Source organism: Montipora capricornis, chromosome 6 (genome assembly GCF_036669925.1).
Source record: "Montipora capricornis isolate CH-2021 chromosome 6, ASM3666992v2, whole genome shotgun sequence".
Classification (NCBI taxonomy): domain Eukaryota; kingdom Metazoa; phylum Cnidaria; class Anthozoa; order Scleractinia; family Acroporidae; genus Montipora; species Montipora capricornis.
The window spans coordinates 46503116-46521953 of NC_090888.1; the positions used below are offsets into that span (position 1 = coordinate 46503116).

General features: G+C 39.7%; 1 protein-coding gene and 1 pseudogene across 1 annotated transcript; one reads left to right on the forward strand and one right to left on the reverse strand.

Moving 5' to 3' along the window:
* Positions 1–7137: 7137 nt before the first annotated feature.
* Positions 7138–10434, reverse strand: LOC138054011 (uncharacterized). The gene has a single exon (XM_068900531.1). It carries the CDS (start codon positions 10432–10434, stop codon positions 7138–7140), a length of 3297 nt encoding a protein of 1098 aa, XP_068756632.1.
* Positions 10435–12026: 1592 nt separating this feature from the next.
* LOC138054012 (lambda-crystallin-like) lies at positions 12027–18515 on the forward strand (annotated as a pseudogene).
* The last annotated feature ends 323 nt before the right edge of the window (positions 18516–18838 follow it).

An 18838-nucleotide genomic window follows, 5' to 3' on the forward strand; every position in this document is an offset into this window, starting at 1 on the left:
GAACAATGATCAGATCCCCCAACAGGTTGACAAATTTCCAGATCCTTTACCAACTCCGGGGCTGTGATGAAAACCAAGTCGAGAATATTTTTTATTGGCGGGTGGGTTGAAGTACCAACTGGTTAAGAAAGTAATCCGCAATGATAGCGCAGAAAGTAGACGACAAACTGTCAGGACACGTAGGTGATGGGGTGGACCAGACAATTTGGGGAAGATTGAAATCACCCAGTAAGAGGATATTTAGATTATTACCACTACGTTCGATAAGCGATAAGGATCTTTCAAGCTCTTTTAAGTAGTCGATGTCGCTTGAAGGAGGTCTGTAAAATACCCCTACCAGGACTCTTGAATAAGGTTTCATAACAATTATCTCGCACCATAAGATTTCACAATCAGTTTCGAAATCTGTTCTTCTAATGCAGCACAAACCCTGGTGAACAGCCAAGAGAACTCCACCACCATGTCTTGAACGATCTCTCCTCTGAACGTTGAAGGAATCAGAGAATATTTCTGAGCTGTTTATTGTTGAGTCTAAAAATGTTTCTGTAATGGCGACCAGTTCGTAGGATTTCGAAGCAAGGAGACTGCTTAGTTCAAGTCGCTTATTAACAATACTCCTTGAGTTGAAAGAGACACAGGAGAGTTTGCGTTTAAAACTTTCCTTCTGTTTAAAACTTTCCTTCTGTTTCTGGCATGTCGGGCGTAAGCTACCGTCTCCTGTTGGTCCCGGGTTTGTTTCTATATCTCCACATGAGAGCAGATATTTCAATTGCAAGGTCGCCACAGAATTCGAGTAAATTCTTAATCTTGTATGCAAATATTTCTTCCTCCGTTTCAGTTTGAGAAGTACAATTCCAATATGGCGGACCATGAGTGGGTGAGAAATAATCAGTCTGTCTACAGTTTTACCTTCAAAAGAGCACTCATTTCCGTATCCTCTGACAGCCGATTTCCTTATATCATCAGTTCTGCTTGTTCCACAAAAGATTAAAATCGAAGAGAAGACGATAATAAAGCGTGTAATCGATGAGCTTCGCAAAGCACATGTTGCCGCCATTATGCTAATACTCAATGAAATACTCAACAATAACAATAATTAAGTTAACACAACAGAGAGACGCTTACCTCATTTTTACAGGAAAATGCTTTACTATTGCCTTCAAAACTACATGATGAATTCAAAAAGGCCACCTTTTCCAGCAAAATATTTTTTGAAACAAACAACATATTTCTTATTAGAGGCAAAAACCCCTTATTATTTCATTACGAGCGCGAAGACAAGAAACTCAATCGTGTCAAATTACATTCCGTGTCAAAAATGCAACTAAATAAATTTCCCACCAGCGTTCAGCATCAAACCCTTTACTGAAAAACCCTTTTCTTGAATTATCAAGAAAAAAGTGGGTAACAAGCTTTCTTTCAAATAATTTTTGACTGACAAGAATTAGTGAAATTTCCAATTGTTACCGGAAGACTGTGAAGAATTGAGTACAAACAAATATAAAAAAGCTAGACAACAGAGATCAATGATCCAAGTTGTGCAATTCCTTTTCTGTTCTGGGTTTTGTTAAACCCATACATGTAAGTTACTAGAGAATTTCAGTGTCGTACAAAACACCACACTTGTACAGAACTACAGCTCACTTTGATTACGGCTCGACAAGCGACAGTCGAAGTCCATTACTCGTCGCTTTTGAGGTTCTAGTTTTTTTTTTTTTCACCACCTGTCTTGTTTATCCAATTTACGTTCCATTCTTTAGCTCCGTAAGGGTACATTTTGTTTAAAGATCCTCCAAAACCCCATTTGTGTTTCAATGTCGACGCCATTGCAGGTCAATGAAATATTCTACTGTGTCAAACCAGAGAAATCTACGCCTTTCTACTACCCCCTGAAATCATACCAAAATACCCGAGGAAGACACCACTTAGCAAAGGAGTGATAGGAGGGACTTTTCTTGACACGGGAAAAAAAAATGGACAAAAATGAGAACAAAGGTGCATGTGCGGGAAAATGCACGGACGCTGTACGTTACATCCAAATAAGAAAATTTTTAAACTAAAAAAGACCCCAGCTCTAAACCATAGTGTTACGCTTCAAGGTCATGACCTTCTGGTTCAACAAATAATATATAATCAGGGCTTTCAATAAGCACCGACGGCAGACGAAAAGCGTTGACTACTTCGCGCAGTAAAATTGGCTACTTTTTCCCCTAAATTGAATTAATTGAAGGATTCCTTAAAACGTATTAAAACTAAAGTTCATTTTTGATGGACTTGACTGTACCCTTTTTAACCTCAATTTCAGAATAATTATCAGATTTGATACTGTTATCTTCGAGCTACAGTAAATGGCTTACTTTTTTCTGCATTTCTGCCTACACCAACCGTTGCATTTTTTTACGTACAGCTGTAAATTTCAATTACGTTTAGGTTGTTATTGAGTAATCGTACCATCAAGACTAATTTCCCACTAGAACAGTAAATTCTTCTTTTAGTTTCATTGGTTAAGCCTTTTCATGCGTTAAGATTAAAATGACATTCTGATTGTTCAACAGAACTGATTTCTCATGCTGACCGAACAAAACTATTCTGGTTTGTCTAGACAAACCGAAATGTTTCAATTCGCACTTGAAAAAATGCGCAAAAAAGTTTGCCATTCACGAGAGCTTGAAATTGGTAGTAATGATGACATGAAGTTGTCGAAACGTCATACAACGTTTAAATAGTTAATTTTCCTTTTGAAATGGTTTTCCAAATTATTGTTCTCCACTGAAAATTATCAACAGAATGTGCTTGATTGCACACTCAGTGTCACTGTTGATGAGAAATCTTCCTTTATCTTTGTACTCAGTTTGTTACCCAGAACGCTGGAAATTGCATTTCTGACCTTCCAGATTTCAAACTTTTCTTGGGGAGCATGTCCCCAGACCCCCCTAGACGAAGGGGCATAACAGGCCCTGGTTGGCACAGTCAGCTTCTCGACTTAAATCAGCTGCGTACTTCAAATTTTATTGAAATTATTCCCTGCATAATTTCAGTGGCTTTGAAATGATTTGTGTACGTGTGTTTGCTGATAATGGCATTTCAACATTGCGCGACTTACATGTATATGTATCTATTATGCGCATTGGTATTTTCAAAGCCCAGCCCTCATTAGACTGCAAACGTAAATGTACCTATTTCCGGCAGTCGCTTCTCTCCCCGAAAAAAGAATGACAGAAATTACTGCCAGAAGTACATGTACATCTGGGTTCGCGTGCTAAGCCGTCCTGAGCTGATAATTTATTTGTACACATTACGATGCCTACGAAACTAGTAAACTTTGAAATGCGTAACATCTAGACTTTTCTTGAAAAGTGAGTAGCGAAGCGATCCTTGTCATCCTTTTCGACGCACATGTAGTCGTCTACAATAATTATTACAGCTGTATAATTATGTTTGGAATAATTATTTCTTTTAATAACGAAAATTTCATAGCCTGAACTGAACAGGCGGCTACCTTCATGCTCAGAACCAGGGGATTTCTGCACTTGCCGGCTTCATCTGAGAACCCTGCTTCCCCTCATCCATCAAATTAACAAGTAAAATCTATTACATGTATCATAATAAGTCTCACTTCCAGGAGTCAATGGGTTGAAGGACACTGAATTATTTTGTTCAAGCACAGGTCAACAATATTTAATTAAGTTGATACCACAAGCCCATAAATTATTTTGAAAGACAGCACTCATTGAAAAATTTAAGTTCCTGTTTCTTTTAGTAGGTAGTGTCACGCTATTTTAGTCAAAATTCAAAACACTAAAAGACGTCTTTGCTTTAATGAAGACCAAAAAATAATGGTGTAGTTTTGTTGCCAATGGCCACTGAAATGCATTAAAGCTTAGGTCTTTGTTGTTTGCAGCCAAGGATGGAGGGGATGGAAAAGGACTGAAACTTAAAAAAACATGGCCAGTTTTTTCAAGTTTGGAGATGTTTTCCTCTGAACGTCACCAAAAGTTAAAAATGAATAGCTCTTTGTGCCATATGTCTGTCTGTCTGCCAGGGTGACTAGATTCCTTTAACCCTTTAAGCCCTAAGAGTGATCAGCATCAAATTTCTCCTTGTAATATCAATGCTTAGTAAAACAGAGTGGTCATGAGAATTACAGACAAAATCACTCAAGATAAATTTGCTTGATATTTTATCAACCTCTCCCCACTACCTCTGTAGGAAATGAATAGGGCAACAAATGAGAATTCAATTTTGATCTCAGGGTCTAAAGGGTTAAAACCAGGCTCAAGACATACCTTTTTAAAAATGAAGTAAATTTTTAATCTTATTCTTGTATAAATTACTTTAAATATTCTTATGTAAAAGCATTGATAATTATGTATAATGCGTTTTAAGAGCTGTATTATTATTATTATTATTATTATTATTATTATTATTATAATTAACGATTATTCTTTGAAATCGAGGTAAACAGTGGTAGAATATTTAACGAGCCGCAAAGCGGCGAGGTGAATATTCTATCACTTTTCACCGAGATTGAAAAGACTAATTGTTTTTGTAAATAATTAATTATACTCACGAAGTGATCTCAACAACAATTGCGGAAAAAACCATCCAAAGTTGATTTAATTGGCATCTCAATTCATGCATAGAAAATGTGCAAGCGGCACAAAGCATGCGCGAAAGTGTTTACAGAAGCTTCAAACATGGCAAATCTAAATAACCTTTGTTAAAATCCTCGTCACAAACAGCAAAATGGTCATTTAGCACCGTTTAAATCAGCAGCTAAATCGAAAGTCTGCTTGTTTAACCATTTTCACCGTTCGATCAAAGTTTTTGAGGTTCATTTGAAATGGAAATATTGAAAGTGCAGTTGGTAAAGGATCCACATGAAATGGTGGCTCTAATTGAGGTGAGCGTTAGTTTGTTGTAAAATGACCTGTCTTGTTTCCTTGCAACCATATGTGGAACTTTCCTAAACATTTGTTTAAATTCCTCGATTTCACTAAGAAATTCGTTTTGGTGGGCGACCAGCCCTACAAGAGAGAATTACTCCGAGTAAAACAAATTATTGGCGTGAAGATTGTTTAATTTCAGCAATAACTATCTGGAAAAACGAAGTCAAACAATGGTTGGCAAAAGTATGAACTCTTCTCTTAATACCTTTGAAAACTTTCAGGTCAAATTTTGTGGCCTTCTTTGTCTTCTGTAGCACAGCATCATCTTGTATTCTCAATATTTCCGATTCATAAATGCTGGCGAGTTTACGTCGGCCATTTTGTTTTGTTTGGATCAAGCATTATTCACTCCGTAGGGTCAGTGCATAATGCTCAATTACTCCGAGACAGCGAACCAATCAGATTGCTTGAAACACCAAGATCACTGAGTGAGTATATACAGGTGTACTAATTATTATTATTATTTGAAGAGGGAAATGTTGTTACCTATCACAGTGCAGTTTTCTCATCTATGGCCTTATTTAAGTCCATCCCCCTGGGCTTCTTCTATCATCAGTCACAAAAATGCTGCAGCAAATGTTTGGAGGGGGAGCTGGCCAATCTCTTCTTGTTTTCCCCTTGCTCCAGTCTCACCACGCTGTGCGCTTTCTGATTTTGACCTTGCTTCTCGACTATCCAGGATGGGACTGCTAGCAGTCTAGGCATCTTCAGAAGCCTCCAATTCCACAATGCAATCCATGCACCTAATATAAAATTTCTCCTTTTTAAAATCCCTGTGCCTGTTTACACCCTTATTGATGCCTCTAATCTGTTTTTTCCCTTCATGTCTGACAGCTCTTTCTGTCCAGTATTCAAAATGACAATTAACACAGTCAAACCTGTATTAGGCAGACACCAGCCTTAAAGCAGAGGACAAATCACCATCTTTAAATTTTCTCCAACATTTAATGTAAAAAGTACCTTTTTATTTAACAGACATTTCTATAGTTAAAAACCTGACTGTATTGAATGGACTCTGCAAAAAAGGAAGCATGTTTTTTGTGATGACATTTTAATTAATAGATCAGCCATTAACTTTTTCAACAAGAGAGCTTTAATTCACATCTTTGTATGCAATTAACAAGCAGGAAATACTGTCTCTGTTGGCAGTCTCAGTAACAAAAAGTGATGAAAGTAGTAATTAAATACAGTTCATGCATGCACTTACTGACAAAACATTTGATCAATTATTATATAGATTGTTAGACAGATGTGTAGATCGCTTTACATGTACAGGGTACATCTTCTAATAAAGCAGACATCTGGATAATCTCTTAAAAAAAAAAAAATTATGCCTGAAATTGTTTATGAAAAAACGTTATTGTGCATTCACAGGAAAGGTATTTGACCCTTTCAAGGCCAATGAATATTGATGACCCTTTCAACAGGAATTCGAAGGAAACTTCTTTCAGCTGGCAACCTTTTTAAAGCAAATGTTACACTTATTATAAAAAGCGAGGGTCCTGAGTGTGATCTTCTTACGACTACAAAACTCCAGCGATAAAATTCAAACACGCTTTATTTTTCATTCAACTGCCCATGACGGCGCGAACTCAACCCATGCGGTGAAAGCGAAAAGCGGTTAAGACTAGAAAACAAACAGATACAAAAATTACTTAGTAAAATGAGCTAATCGTAAACAGAAACTCGATGAAAAGATACACTTACATTTGTTAGGAGCTGGTAACTGAATATTGATTGCTTGAAGCGAAGAAAGTAACAAACTGCAAGAACAAGAACTACTCACAAGCGAAAATGACTGATCGAGAACCCTAGAAATGACTAAATTAAGCCTTGAATACCTCTATGAGAACGAATAAATTAAGCACTAAGTTCCTAATTAAAAGGCTGACAACTGCATTCCTAAGAGAGGAATGCAAACCCGCTAATGAGCAGGCGTTTGGATCTAACACCGGCCCCTAAGTGTGAGACAGCTTAAGTCGAGTCACTTACATGAAACAGATCTAAATAGAAACTACGCGAGCCAGTTCATAGGAGCGTTAAGTACAGTTTTGCATTATACCAAGTGCACACTAAGAAACTTATCGCCGGCGGAAAATATTGAACTAGAAATTTAAAACAACGTTTTTCAATCTGGAAATCGAGTCTTAAAGTCAAACAACGTTCAAAATTGGCATCTTGGATCACTTCATTCTTCTCCTTCAACCAGAAGGCAGAGTTTATCAATAGGTCTTTCAAAAACACCTGATTTCATGCTCACTTTCGCACGGCGAACAAATTCTTTCTTGTCGGGGAACACCTCAACGATTTTCCCTAAAGGCCACGAATTACGGTGTGAACTTTCAGTTGCGACTAAGACGATGTCTCCAACTGCCAGATTTCTCCTTGGACGAACCCATTTTTGACGAATCTGTAAAAGGGGAAGAAATTTCTTGCACCATCTCCTCCAAAACACATCCGCGAGATACTGCACTTGCCTCCAACGGCGTCTTGAAAGTGGATCTTTGTGCTGGAATAGACCAGGAGGCGAGGGGGCCTCAGATTTTAGTAAAAGCAAATGTTTAGGAGTCAAGGCCTCTAAGTCGCAGGGGTCGCTGGATACGGCCGAAATGGGTCGACTGTTAAGGATGCTCTCGACCTCGCATATTAGCGTGGGTAGACTTTCATCATCGGTTATTTGTTCCCTCAGTAAGGACCGAAGAATCTTCCTGATGGTTCGTATGCATCTTTCCCAGATACCTCCAAAATGGGAACCGTAAGGGGGGCTGAAGGTCCACTTGATATTTTTCTGCAAAAGAGAATTGTGGATTTTCTCTTGGTTCCACTCTGAGATAGCATCTCGGAGCTCTCGCTCACCACTTGTGAAATTGGTGCCATTGTCTGAATAGATTTCCTTTACTTGACATCTTCTCGCAATAAATCTTCGAAGAGCCAACAGAAAGGAGTCTGTGTCGAGGCTGAAAGCAACTTCTATATGCACAGCGCGGATAGCTAAGGAAGTGAAAATTACACCGTATCTCTTAACGAGACTACGACCACGACGAACTTGGAATGGACCAAAGAAATCTAAGCCAACTGACGTGAACGGTGGTCTGTCAGGTCGAACGCGATCTTCTGGCAAGTCAGCCATTTTCTGTTGACAGAGAGATGCTTGTGAACGTCGGCATATGACGCACTTTGCGAGAACACTCTTTACGGCTGAACTTCCCTGAGTTATCCAAAATCTTTCGCGGATGAGGGACAAAACATGCTCTCTTCCAGAATGGCCACACGCCTTGTGATAATGATCGATAATTAATCTGCTCACGCGATCATCTTTCGGGAGAATAATCTGATTCTTTGACTCTGACAACGTAGAGTTGCGAAGTCTACCACTCACTCGCAACAGACCATTCACAAAGATTGGGTCGAGCTTGTAAAGGCGACTACTCTTCTTAACCTGCTTCTTAGGATTTGCCGTTTCTTCCGGGAAAGATTGCCGTTGGACGTGCTTTAGAATTTCTCCCTCTGCCCGTTGGATTTCTTCAAGGGTGATAAGCATAAGACTGCCATTTCGTGGTTTGTCTCCTTTAGTCGCCTTGAGGAAATTATTTCTGTAACGGAAAAGCCAGGCAACCACTTTCACCAGGAGAGACCACGAGGAACATCTGCTAGCGTACTGCAATAATGGACTTCTAGGGGTGCTCAGAGAAGACACGCCGGCTCGAACTTCTCTTTTCACTTCAGGATCATTGTTTGCAATCTCGCCAAATAGCTCATCTTGCGCTGGCCACATGCTGTCATGCTTCCAAAGGAATGCCGGCCCCATTAACCAACGACTTTGACGAAGGAAAATATCTGCCGTCAAACCACGCGAGGCGTCATCAGCAGGGTTATTATCGCCATTGACATGAAACGACTGATTAGGCTGGGACCCGTCACGAATAATCGCCACCCTATTGGCAACAAAGGTGTGGTACCGGTTTGTTTCATTCTTGACGTAGCGCAGAACTGCGGTACTGTCCGTCCAGAAGCCCGACCTTGCATTGACTGAGATCTCCAACTCTCTCTTCAATAATCTGTCTTGCTTAACAGCTGTTACCACCGCAGACAATTCCAGACGAGGGATCGTTATCATCTTCAACGGAGCGACACGTGACTTCGCGCAGAGAAAAGAGCAATGGGCTTCATTGCGGGTATTGACAAGACGAAGATAACTGACTGACCCATAACCGATTTCAGATGCATCAGCAAAATGATGTAGCTGACTGGACGTAATGACACCAAAACCATCTGGCTTCAGGCAGCGTTCGACAGTGAATTTAGACAATTTGGGTAAATCTGCCAACCATCGTTCCCAAGAAACCTCGTACTTTGAGGGGATCGCATCATCCCATCCTAGCTTCTCCCGGCATATATCTTGAAGCAAGCGTTTGGCTGGCAACACGAACGGTGCAGCGAGACCAAGAGGATCATAAACTGAACTCACAACCGAAAGGATACCTCTTCGTGTGGGTGAGCTATGTTTCAGGTCTATCTTGAACCCAAAAGTATCCGTTTCTATGCACCATCGAACTCCAAGGGCTCTTTCGAATGGTAGATTTTCTTTACTAAGGTCCAAGTTCTTTACTTCTTTGGCGCGCTCGGCTTCAGGGATGGCATCAAGGACTCTGCGACTATTACTAACCCATTTGGTCAGATGAAATCCACCTCTTGACAGCAAACGTTTCAAATCACTTGCATGTTGTAAAGCTTCTTCAGTTGATGGTAAAGATTTCAGGCAATCGTCTACATAAAAGTTCTTGTTAACCGAGCTTACAACTTCCCTTGTAAAGTGGTCGCTGTTGTCCTCTACCGTCTTTCGCAGGGCAAAGTTGGAACATGCTGGAGATGAAGCTTCTCCAAACAAACGCACAACCATCTGATACTCTTCGAGATTTTCGTCCAGGTTACCCTCAGGCCACCACAGGAAACGGAGAAAGGTTCGGTCTTCTTCGGCTACTCTAACCTGGTAAAACATCGCTTCAATATCCGCCATGATTGCTATCCTTTCTTGGCGAAACCTCATCAATACACCGAACAACGTGTTCGTTAAGTCTGGACCCTTGAGCAACAGATCATTGAGCGACTTTCCCTGAAATTTCGCTTTTAACTCTGCTACACTTTCAGCTTCTTTAGTTCTGGCCACGGACAATGAAGATACATTACTTCCACGCGAACCACTGCGAGAAGAACGATGAGATTTTCTACTAGAAAGTCTGGAGGCTGTGGTTCTCGACACGATCTGACTTGCAGAGTCTTCTGGTTGCAACTGAGAGTCTAAACGCGCCACTTCCTCAGTTCTTGTAATCCAACCTTGAACTTCGTGGATAAAGTCATCCTTTCCAACAGACTCACGTTCGAAAGATTCATGGCACCTCAAAATGCTCGACTCGTCAGACAGGTACGACATATATACAACATGAGCTTCCTGGAAAGCAGCGAATGCAGCGACAAACTCTGACATTTTCTCTTTAACGCGAGAGGCGTTCCCTTCGCGGGACAGAAAACACTTGAATTTCATTTCTTTTAATTGTAACTACCGAGAGATATCCAGATCTGGAATTCTTCAGCCGCCGAAGGTCTTCAAGTGAAATAACTTGATCTAGTGCCGCGCTAGCAGCGCAAAAGACAACATCACCACCACCGGGGCCATCTTCTTTCGCCGCCATCAAATCTCGGCAAACTCAGGACAAATTCTTAACGATGTGATCTTCTTACGACTACAAAACTCTAGCGACAAAATTCAAACACGCTTTATTTTTCATTCAACTGCCCATGACGGCGCGAACTCAACCCATGCGGTGAAAGCGAAAAGCGGTTAAGACTAGAAAACAAACAGATACAAAAATTACTTAGTAAAATGAGCTAATCGTAAACAGAAACTCGATGAAAAGATACACTTACATTTGTTAGGAGCTGGTAACTGAATATTGACTGCTTGAAGCGAAGAAAGTAACAAACTGCCGAAAGCGAAACCCTAGAAATGACTAAATTAAGCCTTAAATACCTCTAAGAGAACGAATAAATTAAGCACTAAGTTCCTAATTAAGAGACTGACAACTGCATTCTTAAGAGAGGAATGCAACCCCGCTAATGAGCAGGCGTTTGGATCTAACACTGAGGGTGTCCAATTAATACAGGTTTGACTGTATTGCAATGTGAAAAAATAAGGGGTTTGCTGAGTTGAATTTCTGTTAATTTTATTTCTTGGATGCAATTCATAAATTTATTTCACACAATGTACAGTATTTACTCATAATTTACAGTTATAACATTATAGAATTATTTAAATAATAATAATTATTATTATAATAAATATATTTATATGGCGCCCATATAAAAATTCTAGGCGCTTTGCAAATTATAGAAAAAGAAGTTAAATATTTAAAATATGTAAAAAGTCATAATGCTACTATAATACTTTTTTTTTAAAATGTCCTAATTACAAATGTCTGAAAATTTAATGAATGTCTATAATAAGAGTAAAATGAAAATAAAAGTGTCCTTGGATATTAGTGTTCAATACAAAAATTGTTCAAGAGGTTTGTTTTTAGTTTATTTTGAAATTATCTTGAGGTTTTCAGTCTCTCTAATGTGTAAAAGAAGATTGTTCGTCGGTATGCCACTGCAAATACGCGGCCACCAAAAGTTTTGCATCTTGTTCAAGGAACAATCAAAAGGTTTTTGTTGTTACTACGCAGGGAATAGCGTGATGTACATTGTAGGCTTTGATTGTAACAACCCACTCAGGTAGGATGGCCACATTCGTTTGAGGGCTTTGAATACTAGTAAAGCGATTTTGAACTTTACTCAAAAACCAACTGGAAGCCAATGTAGACTCTTCAGGACTGGTGCTATATCTGACATATCTGACAAATCTAGGGACCTGTTGAGCAACACATGCTGCTGCAATGGATTATTCAGTATTGATGTACATTTATTGTTAACCACAATTTAGCCCCTCAGACTGATCAATCAATCTAGGTTGGAGGGCAGCATCTCATTGGCAATTTCTCTGGCAACAGCCAAGGTGCAAGGGTAGTGGCCTACCCCTATATGCTTGAGCAAAAGCTGAAAGATGTTCATAGTATGAAAATATCCAGGGCTGTCACCTTCAAGGCAGTATGTTGACTTAACAAAATGAATACCAGCATCAACAATAGCGGCAAGCTCTAAGCGGAGATCAGGCAGACACCTGTTTGTCAATACAATTCTTAGAGTTAGAAGTCTTTTGTTTTCATTTTATGGAAAGCATTAATTGGCATTCAGGCTGCAGTAATTCATTTTGCAATAATAATAGTGTACACTCTAATCTTACAGAGTGAAGATCGATCCTGTAGTTGGTAGGTTTCTGCCAGTGACAATGCTGGGCTGAAATCTGTTTCCAAAATTAGTAGGTCAGTGATTGTCAATAAATTGATTTAGTGTATTTTAATACACAATCTTGTGTATTTCTTGTGTATTACAATCTTGTGTATTGTGTTTCTTTAACCCTTTGACGTCCAAACCGACCGAAACCGGCCAGACTAAGTATTTTACTCTGTCTAACGCCATACGATTTTACTCGTCAATGGGGAACCCCTGGGAGTCAATGGGTTAATCACTCACTGTAAAACTGTCCCATTAAAAGGAAAAACAATCCTTTTCAGGGATTATTATCATTATTGTTAATACGTACACATTTTTTTTAATACTCTGTGCCAGTTTGTAATTGAAAAATATGTCACGTTGTATCATAAATAAATTCAAAATTTTCTCTGAATACAAAGTTAAGCGGAATCATTTGCATTTTTCAATGTCAGACGAAGTGTGGCAATTGAACTCCATCTCCTTGTTAGCCAGGCCATAAGAAGGCTTTGGACAGCAAGAGATTTGCTGTGGCACAAGAGATTGATTTGAAAAACTTGTACTTTTACTCAGCTTTCTTAAGAGAATTTTAAATAGCCATTTGCTGTGCTATTTTCAGTCATAACACTTCCAACTGATACACAACACATACTAGAGACACCCGTGACAGGTGTTATGGGTTATGGGTTCAATTGAGCATTCTGTTACTCATTGCAAGGCCAAATCTGAAGATTGCTAACAACTTGTCATGGCCTTTAACTGCCTCTTTGTACTAAATGGTATCTGAAATTTTTGACTTTGCAAATTCATCAATAAAGGTAACAGGGTTTCCTATCAGTAATCAATAGATAAGTAAAGGTTTTTTTCTTCTCTTTCAGGAATGCACCCCAGAAAATCTCGAATTAAAGAAGAAGGTCTTTGACAGCCTCGACAACTGCATTACATCTTGTGAGACCATATTGGCAAGCTCTACGTCCTGTATTGTACCCTCAAAATTCACTGAATCTTTGAAGCATCGTGACCAATGTATTGTAGCCCCTCCAGTAAGTAACATTCCTAGTTGCACTAGAGAATTTATGATTCTAACTTGACTTGTCCATAGTTAAGTAGTGAGTTTAATGATGTTGATTACCACATGTGATAGTGACGTGAGATTGTAGTGATGATGATGGGGGCCATGCTACTACATGTAGTGTTTGTGGTGGTGATGATGATGATGATGATGATGATGATGATGATGATGATGATGATGATGATGATGATAATGATGATGGAGAGGATGATCATGGTGGGAGGCATCCAATTAGAAGACTTTTCTCAACCAAATTTTTAGAGTCACATGCAAAGTCATTTCTACGGGTCTTCAATTTCTCGACAAAATCAAAGTTACAGTTATTTTACTGTCAGGTTTCATTAAGCATAATAACAACTTAACTGTCAGTCAAACTAAATCCACACATTTGGATGCACTCCGTGATGATTTTTCCACAACTTAGTTTCTTCTCAAATGCCACAACAGTTACGTTAAAAGATAAAAAAGGAGGACAAGTAGCAACTTACACTGTACCAACACAATTTAAACATATTCCTTGTTTTTTTTTTTTTCATATATACAAAAAATCCTTTGTAGTGACTTGTGAAGAAGTCTCATGAGGAGTTTTAACTTGAAGATTTGTTTTTCAATTCTTTAGATTAACCCTCCATATTATGTACCACTGGTGGAGGTTGTACCTGCACCATGGACAGACAGTAAAACCATAGATGAGACAGTTGCAATAATGAAAGAAATTGGACAGTCACCTGTAGTTATGAAGAAGGAAAGTCAATGGATTCCTTTTGAATCGTTTGCAATATGCTGTAATCATGGAGGCCTGGAGACTAGTTGAGGTAAAAAACAGGTCCATTTTGCAGACAGGGAATGAAATTGTACTTACGTTCCATCCAAGATTTTTAAGAATATGTAGAGACACCAATGTTGTTTACTGCCAATCATACTATGACTGTGAGTTTTCTAGGTATCCCCAAGAAGATCGTCAATCTTTAATAATTAAAGGTGAATATTTGCAGATAGTATGATGTACCGGGAAAAATAATGATATTCTTAAATTTCATACTGATCGCTGGCATGCAAATGCCTTATCTCACTTATTGAAAATGAATGTGTTACAGTTGTTTTTGTGTCTTGTTTTAAAAGGTCGATTGTAACTTTTGTCGCCATTGAAAAATAGTTTGCTATTTCCGTGCGTTATTAATTTTCTCGCTATCAAGGATCATTAGTAACTCTCCGGTGAATTCGAATCAAAAGCAAATGGGCAGAAACATTCCTTTTAAGGCTGGTTTACACGTGCAACGCAAGCATATTAAGCATAAGCAGCATGCGCAGGCGCATTAACTTGTTGTTAATAAGTACCTTTTGTTCTAATAAAAGGTAGCAATTATCAAAACGGTATTGCGTCTGCGTATGTTGCTTGTTCTTATGCTTGAGTCGTACGTGTAAACCACCCTTTATGGTGCGGCTAGTCTTGTTGGACTGGAACGAGCACCCAGTTGAGGTTCATTTGGCTCTGACAAAATTTCCCTTCATCTGAACCCCAATGTATTGTGGGCCCTGAGGTCTTGAAGTTCCTTTCTGACCACAAGTACAAGCTCATGAGGGTTTTCCCTTGTTGAACTTCTCGGCTGGGATTGTAAAGTGGACAGCTGGTCTTTAAAATCAGGGAATAATCAAGGGGAGCCTCTATCTCCACTAATTTCTTGAGTCAACCATTTCCCGATAATTAACGTCTATTTTTGGAAACAGTTGTTTCTTTTTCCCGCGAAACGGATAGTCTTTCCCTTGACGCTGAGATAGCTATGTTTTGATTGGCTTTTATAACAGTGGTCGTGCTGGATCTCCCAAGGGAGATTGACTTTTACAACACTCGGCGTGCTGAATCTCCCAAGGGAGATTGGCTTTTACAACACTCGGCGTGCTGAATCTCCCAAGGGAGATTGGCTTTTACATCATTGAGCGTTGTGATTCTCCCAAGGGAGGCCTTCTAAAAAGAAATCTACTGATGAAAGGGTTGACTCCTAGGCCAAGTATGGGAGATAGAGGCTTCCTTTGATGATCTCCTGTTCAAATTTGGTTTCTTTTATTGACTATGAAATGCTTTGTTCATTTCGGTGTTAATGCAGTAATGGCTTAACGGTCCATGCTGGAGGTGTGTATGTTATGAATCACGCCAAATAACAAATGTCCCAACAGGGAACGAAAACCGCAACTCCTTTTTCTTTTAGTATTAAAGATGCAAGCTTTGTTCTCCTCATAGTAGTAAAGCAATCCCCTCATCCTATATCATGTGACCTGCCGACTCCGTTAATTATTGGCTAATATATTGATGGGCGTAAGCTGCCCAATGATTTGTATTGTCTAAGATGGCTTCTCGTATTCGAAACCTCAGCCAAGTAAAGTTGTCTCAATATTTTTCATAGGATGGTGTTTGTTCTGCAGAAGACGTTGAAATCACTATGACTGAAGGTCTTGGACTGCGTTACTCTCTGCTGGGTCCCTTTGAAACCATGCAGCTGAATGCAAATGGTTCGTCATCAGTATTGCAATTCACTAATTTATTGTAAAGTCTATGTGGTCATTTTACATATGTCAATTTTTGGTAAAATCGACAGGCAAAAGGAAGTCAGTGCATGTATCCCCGATTTCTCATTAGCCAGTCAGACCGGCTACCTCGCTGGAGGGCGGTTCAACCGATAGTTGGACAGCTGGGAGGAAAATGTTGCGTTTGTGATTGTATTGTATCGCAAATGGTTAGAACTTCCTACTCTTCTAGGACAAGGGCAATAAGCTGTAAACCCCCTCTTACAACGAACTCCCACACTTTCCTCTTTATTTGGGACACGGAGTTTCCAGTGTCGCTGGTAATCAAGGCAGAAGTCAAGCAGTCGTTATTTGGTAATGTGAAAGTCACTAAGGTGCGGAATTGCTGAAAACCACTCTGCGTCTCATTTGCACCTCATAAAAAGGCAAAAGAGCACATAATTGTTTCATGCCTCGTTCCTTTTAAAATTCCATTTAAAAACTGAATTACTCTTCCGCAATCCCGCAACTCACCCGTGGAGGTCATGCATATAGTCTGCGAATAGGCTTCAATTAACTCAGCTAGATCTCTCTAATTTGAGAATGAGGTTGAGTACAAAATAGGTTGAACAAAGGAGTCACATCAAAACTTGATCACTTAAGATCGTCGGCGTGAGAGTAGCCCTGAGAAGAACTGTTGCTGGTGACATTGATACCAACAACAGTCTTATAAGGACTACCGTTATTCGGATGATCTCTCTTCAAAACTTTTTGTGAGGAAGTTGAATGCGTTTTTCTTACCGCAGGAATCAGAGATTACTGTGAGAGATATGGAGCCAACATTGAAAATGTTTGTAAGGAGCAGGGCGGACCACGTTCGCTGGGCGGCGATACATTAGACAAACTTGAGAAAGAACTTGGGAAAACAATGCCCTTAGATCAACTGGACAAGAGAAGGGAGTTAAGAGATCGACGTCTTGCAGCATTAGCCATTCACAGACGTCAAGAAAAAGAAGAAAATTAATGTTTTTCGGTGCAGTAATAGTTACGCCTGTTAATCGATGTTAAAATTTGTATAATTCAATTTGTAAACAACATTCTTGTAGTAGTGATTCCGCATCTGCCTTAGTTGCCACGTCAATTTAAGTAACCATTTCAACTCGGCCAAAGGATAATTCACCGCAATGCAGGAGTCTCTTGATTGACAAACAATGACCTGTTTTTACGTCACGCAAATGAGATTTAATTGTCTTTCCTATTTTTTCTAAATGAGGCTACGTCCATCGCTGCTTGACTCCGCCCTTGACGGAATATGTTTACGTTTATAAGACCTTAAGGTCGTCTTAAAATCGAATTTAGTTTATATTGTTGTTGTATTGGTTTGCTTCAAATTTATGTCGGAAACAAAAAAAAAGAATGGACCAATTCAGCTGTTTAGGAAAAGGGTGATTATCGCAAATTTTCTTTTACATACAGCATATTTCATGTGCACTTCCATGTTGGATTTAATGAGATCCTTCTGCCTCTGGCTGTTGTTTCATGTAAAAGAAGCTCAAGCCCGAAACAATAGAGACAACTGTAACGTGCAGTCAGATCCAACATGGCGACGCCCAGGCAATAGCGGTATTCAACTTTTTCTTCTGAAGATACAGACTCTTTGCTTTTTAACGTCATTCATCAATTGTCAATGGCATAACTAGTGTGGTTTCAATTAAACCCAAAACCTGAAAACTCCGGCCAATCACAATGGACAAATCGGTACAAAAGGCGGAAAAGTCAGTAATAGTTGGTTTTGGTTGTTTGTCCGATTTTAAGCCAGTCACCACGGTGTAGCAAAAACCAAACCCATCGTCAAAACTTCCGATGAGGCATAATCAATTAATTGAGCATGCAAATTACAAATTCCACTGGCCGTGTTAGATGGTGTTTTCAAGAAAAGGTTGCTCAAAATGTGTCTACTGTGTAATTTAGAGATAACTAGTCCATCTTAAGGAGAGTTTAATTGCCGATTCGGTCGGGACCAGCCAGTCCTTCAGAAGAGGTGTTCGCCTTACATTGATGTCCGCTTAGGGGAGTTGAATGTAGCTGACAGTACTCCAAGAGAGAGCAAGAATGAACAGGCAAAGAGCTAGCGAAGAGGATCGCCAGTGGCAGCGAGTTAGGGATAGAGCGTGGAGGCAAAGTTGTAGCGAAGAGCGTCGTGAAGCGGAGCGGGAAAGAGGCAGACAAAGGAGGCAAAATTGTAGCGAAGACTGCCGCCAAGCGAAACGAGAGAGGCCTAGAATAAACAGGCAAAGGCAACGTGAAAGAGAAATTCAGAGGCGGAGGGAACGGAAGCAAAACAACAACTTGTTTACAGAAGGTAAGTCCACAGGTCGATCACTCTGTCGGTGTTGTTGTTGTTATCGATTTGTAGAAGGATAAATACAGACGAATATTACGGCGGTGGCGGCAATAAAGTTTGAAAGCAAATAAGTCAATAAAAGATCAAACAAAGTGTCAACTGAGTCCTGTGTTATGTTTTTTTTGTCGTTCCAAGCTGTTTTAGGCGTCATGTTTCGAGATCCTTTCTCGATCGCCGGTTAGAGAGAGAAGAAAATCGACAAGGGAGGCAACACCGAGCCGCCCGGCCGGTGACCTCGTCTTGTTCAAGCTAGAACGGACGCCAAACCAGTGAAATTCTCACCTTAAAAACACCAGCATCTGATCGATTAGGGATGTTCCCATATACCTTCGCCGAGTTTGAGCTTCATCTTTTGAAAATTCACGGAGAATAGCTCTCTCAACATGATCGGTGCAAGAGACCCGACGAACGTAATTCGAAGCATTTGAGTCTATTCGAATCAACCAATCAGTGCTTTTGAACTGCCAATGGTCTCGTTGAAGGGTTCCATTACCATCTCCAAACTATTAGGCGTTTATATAGAAGTTCAGCTGAATTTCAGCA